We start from the raw sequence: 4,127 nt of genomic DNA on the forward strand, positions 1-4,127 counted from the left end.
GGTGAACTCTGTGTGGTGTTGAACCGCGTACTTGTCCTAGCTTTCTCTCCTGTTCACAGGCTCCAGCGGCCGTGCCATTTGTCTGAGCTCACCTTTTCTCCATTTAATTGTTGTCACAGGGTGTCAAGGACCAGCTGGCCTTTTTGCTATGGGTGTGTTTCTGGTTGGCACAAGCTACCTGGATCCCTGGCTGTGTGTTGGTCCTGTGATCTTTTCCTGATATCTCCCCATCATGGCTGCTATTGAGAATCAGGTAGTGGAGATGCCTGCTGTCTGAGCAGGGGATGCTGTCACCCCCGTGTTCTGATGGGGAAGCTGATGACCATCCCAGGGAGGTGTCTTGATGTCATCTCCTTTGTACCTTATGTTAGCTACTCAGTTCACACAGCCCATATCCTGGGGCAGGTGTTTGCTGCTGGGGATGCTTGGAGCAGTCCCTGCTCCTCTCCTGGTTCCAGTTTCCTGCTAATGCAAACCCCAGGAGGCCACACATGGGAGAGATCAAGACAGACTTCCTAGCACCTGGCTTTGGCCTGACCTGGCCCTGGCTGCTGCAGGCATTTGGGGAGGGAACCAGCAAATGGAAGCTATCTCTCTCTCTGGCTTTGGCCTGGCCTGGCCTGGCTGTTGCAGGCATTTGGGGAGGGAACCAGCAAATGGAAGCTATCTCTCTCTCTGGCTTTGGCCTGGCCTGGCCTGGCTGCTGCAGGCATTTGGGGAGGGAACCAGCAAATGGAAGCTATCTCTCTCTCTCTCTCTCTCTGTCTTCTTGACTTTAGATAAATAAAAATGTAACCTACCTTCAACCCACATCTGTTCAGTGTGTCACCTGTACATTCTGCTTAGAGTTTAACTCCCAGCCCTGCTTTTGTTGGTTACTAAGGCTGGGATTCTGTATGCTTCAATTTTCCCATCTGCAGAATGGGTATAACATTGGGCTCTGCCCTATAGGTTGTGGGGAAGATGAGCTTCATTCGTGTGTCTGACGAATCATGTGAACCTGCTGATGTCTGGCTGTATTTTAGCACAAACAGCTGCTTCTCAGAGTCCAACTGCATATGCAGGATGTTGCTTTTGTGTTCTGGCAAAGCCAGCCACCCCTGCCGTCACTGTCATCCTCCTTGCTAGTGCTACTGCTGCTGCTGTGGTCTAGCAGGTGGCTCTGCTCTTAATGGTCCCTGTGTCAGTGCCCTGTCAGCAGGCAGCCAGCGACTCCCGGCCACCCCTTGTGGTCCAGCTTCTTGAAAAGCTGTTAGGGAGTCCTCCCAGCCAGCCTGGGCTCTGGGACTGGCCTGTGTGCCACTGGCAGTGGGAGGAGCAGGGGTGGGAGGGGGAGGGGTGGAGGTGGAAGAGGTTGGGGCAGGAGTTTGTGATGGAGAAAGTGTGTCAGGCCCAGTACTCCATGCAGAGATGTGGAAGGGGAAGTGACTCAAGGGTTGACTGTCCAGGAGAAGGTTCATGGAGATCCCCTCGTTTCCCTCTACAGGTAGCCCCATTCGCCAAGCTTCCTTGAGTTCCTCCTCTGCTGTAGCATGGCCGAGCAAGCCATTATCATTGACCACGGCTCTGGCTTCCTGAAGAGTGGCCTGTCTGGCTGGAATGAGCCCCAGATGGTCTTTCCGAGTGTGGTCAACTACATTCCATGCCAGGAGAACCCTGGTCCTAGCTCCGCCCGCCGGAAGGTGGTCTTGGGCTTCGACTTTAACCACCCCAAATCCTTCAGCTATCCCATCGAGCGTGGCCACATTGTCAACTGGGAGGGCGTGGAGCAGTTGTGGTCGTTCGTCCTGGATAAGCACCGGGAAAAGCACCAGGATGCCCCCGTGATTGTCACACAGAACCCCCTGTGGGAGCCAGCAGACCGACACCACACCCTGGAGGTGAGGCCACTGGGATGCTTCCTTGCAGCATGTGTGTATGTGTAGGGGGGTTGCACCTGTCAGTTTGTACATGGCTCTCATGGGCCCTGGGGAGCTCTGCTCCCTTGATGTGTTTCTGCATGGGTATATCCTGGGTGCTCAGTGTATGCCCAGCATGATGCCAGGCACCTGCAGTTGGGGTGCGAAGAGGGAGGAATGCCCCAGGTGAGGCCTCTGGGTATACATCCATGGGTTTTGTCATCATTCCTAGACTGCATTGGGACCCTCCAAGAGCTTCCATGCCAGAGGACAACATGACCACCAAGAATTTCAGAGATAGAATCTTCTAGAAATAGTGGAATTGGGGGAGGAGTCTGTGAAGGGGATGACCAGGGAGGGCTTCCCCTTAGGAGGTGATGTCAGCTGGTGAGGCTGGAGCCTGTGAACTGGAGACGGGTCAGTTGCTCTGCTTCCATTCCAGCTTCCTGCTAGTGTGCCTGGGAAAATAGCAAAGGATGACCCCCTGCCAACCATGTGGGAAACCTGGAAGAAGCTCCTGGCATTGGCCTGGCACAGACCTGGGTGTTGTGGTCAATTGTGGAGTGAACTAGTGGATGGAAGATCTTTCTTTCTCTGTCTCTCTCTCGCTCTCCTTCCCTTCTTTCTCTGTAACTCTGCCTTTCAAATAAATAAGCAACTCTTTTTTTAAAAAAAAAAAAGGAAAATGATTTCTGGAAAGATCACAATTAGATGAGGGCCTGAGGGCATGTTGGTCTCCTTCCAGTCTTCCTGCTTCCAGCAGGAACTCCAGAGCCCCTGGTACCAGTGTCCTGAGGGGTGGCCCGAGTGTCCCCCACCCCTCCATACATGGATCTGTTCTGACTCAGCTCAGTGTCACCCTCCCAAGGACACCCCTGAGCACCCCTGTCTCCCCACTGTGTTGCAGGTGATGTTTGAGCTATTGGATGTCCCGTCCCTGCTCTTGGCCAACCAGATGGAGATGTCCCTGTACTCTTCGGGCCTCATGACGGGTGTGGTGCTGGATTCGGGCTACGGCCTGACCCGTGTGCAGTCCTTCCATCAGGGCTGCCCCTTTGCTGCCAGCGGGAAGACACTGAAGTTCGCTGGCCAAGACCTCATTGCCTATCTCTTTAAGGGCCTCTTCACAGAGGACTACAACAGCTGCAACCTGTTCCAGCTGGAGACGGTGACCAACACACAGACGAGCAAGTGCTATGTGCCGCAGAACCTGGCCGAGGAGCTGAACTTACGCCAGAGCATGCCCAGTGGCATCAGTGAGAGCAACGTGTGCTTGCTGCCCAATGGCCGCCCTGTGGAGCTGACCCCCATGCAGCTCATGGCGCCTGAGATGTTCTTCAGTCCACAGCTGTTCGACCTACCGGGTCCCAGCTTCTCCAAGGCCATAATAGAGTCGGTCAAGACGTGCGAGGACTCACTGCAGCAGCCGGTCCTGTCCCATGTGGTGACCTGTGGCGGCAACACGCTGTACCCTGGCTTTATCCAGCGCCTCTACCGGGAACTCCTCGAGCACTTCTTGTTTCCCAAGACCACCATGTGGGAGAATGTCAATCGCAACTTCAGTGTCTGGCTCGGGGCCTCCGTCGTGGCTCATCTGTCCTCCTATAAATCCGAGTGGATTACCAGGGAGGAGTATGATGAGGCGATTCGCTCTTAGTTTCGGGGAGATGGTTAGAGTAGATGGGGTGGGGTGGGATGAGTTGGTTTTGATTGTTTTTAGACTCTGAGCTTTTATCTGTGTTGCAGAGTGGGATCCCAGCTGGGGCGGATGGAGGGTCAGTCCTAGGTCGGGGGCGACTGATGGCTATTTCAGCAGTGGCTGGATGTTTGCCAATCCCTTCCTGGGGCTGTTGCACTCCCGTGGGTTTGACTAGGTTTTAAGTTGGGTGGGGGGTGGCGGGCAGAGAATAGGAACAGGATTCCTGATTGGTTTGGACTGGAGAGGGTGGGGGATAGGGGAGAGTTGAATGTTCTAGTTTTCTAAGTCCCTGTGTGGCTGGGGGCCGTCCCTGTGGGCCTTCTCCACCTGCAGCCTTGTTTTATAGAAGCAAATAAAACTGTTGTTTAGAAGCAGTGCCTGTGCCCGTGATGGATGAGGGAAGGCTGGGCAGTCCGCTGGGGAGGCACAGGAGGAGTGTAGGGGTGTGGGAGCCAGGCAGAGGCTCTGGGTGGGTCAAGGCCAGCAACCTCCAGCTCCACCCCTGCCATCTGCATTCTCCCACTCAGTCC

The 4,127-nt window shown here is 54.8% G+C and overlaps 1 protein-coding gene across 1 annotated transcript; it reads left to right on the forward strand.

Moving 5' to 3' along the window:
* Positions 1–1,532: 1,532 nt before the first annotated feature.
* Positions 1,533–3,555, forward strand: ACTL8 (actin like 8). The gene is made up of 2 exons (XM_040987621.1): positions 1,533–1,880; positions 2,806–3,555. Exons 1-2 carry the CDS (start codon positions 1,533–1,535, stop codon positions 3,553–3,555), a joined length of 1,098 nt encoding a protein of 365 aa, XP_040843555.1.
* The last annotated feature ends 572 nt before the right edge of the window (positions 3,556–4,127 follow it).

This window comes from Ochotona curzoniae, unplaced genomic scaffold (assembly GCF_017591425.1).
Source record: "Ochotona curzoniae isolate NIBS_2020 unplaced genomic scaffold, NIBS_Ocur_1.0 contig_4792, whole genome shotgun sequence".
Lineage (NCBI taxonomy): Eukaryota > Metazoa > Chordata > Mammalia > Lagomorpha > Ochotonidae > Ochotona > Ochotona curzoniae.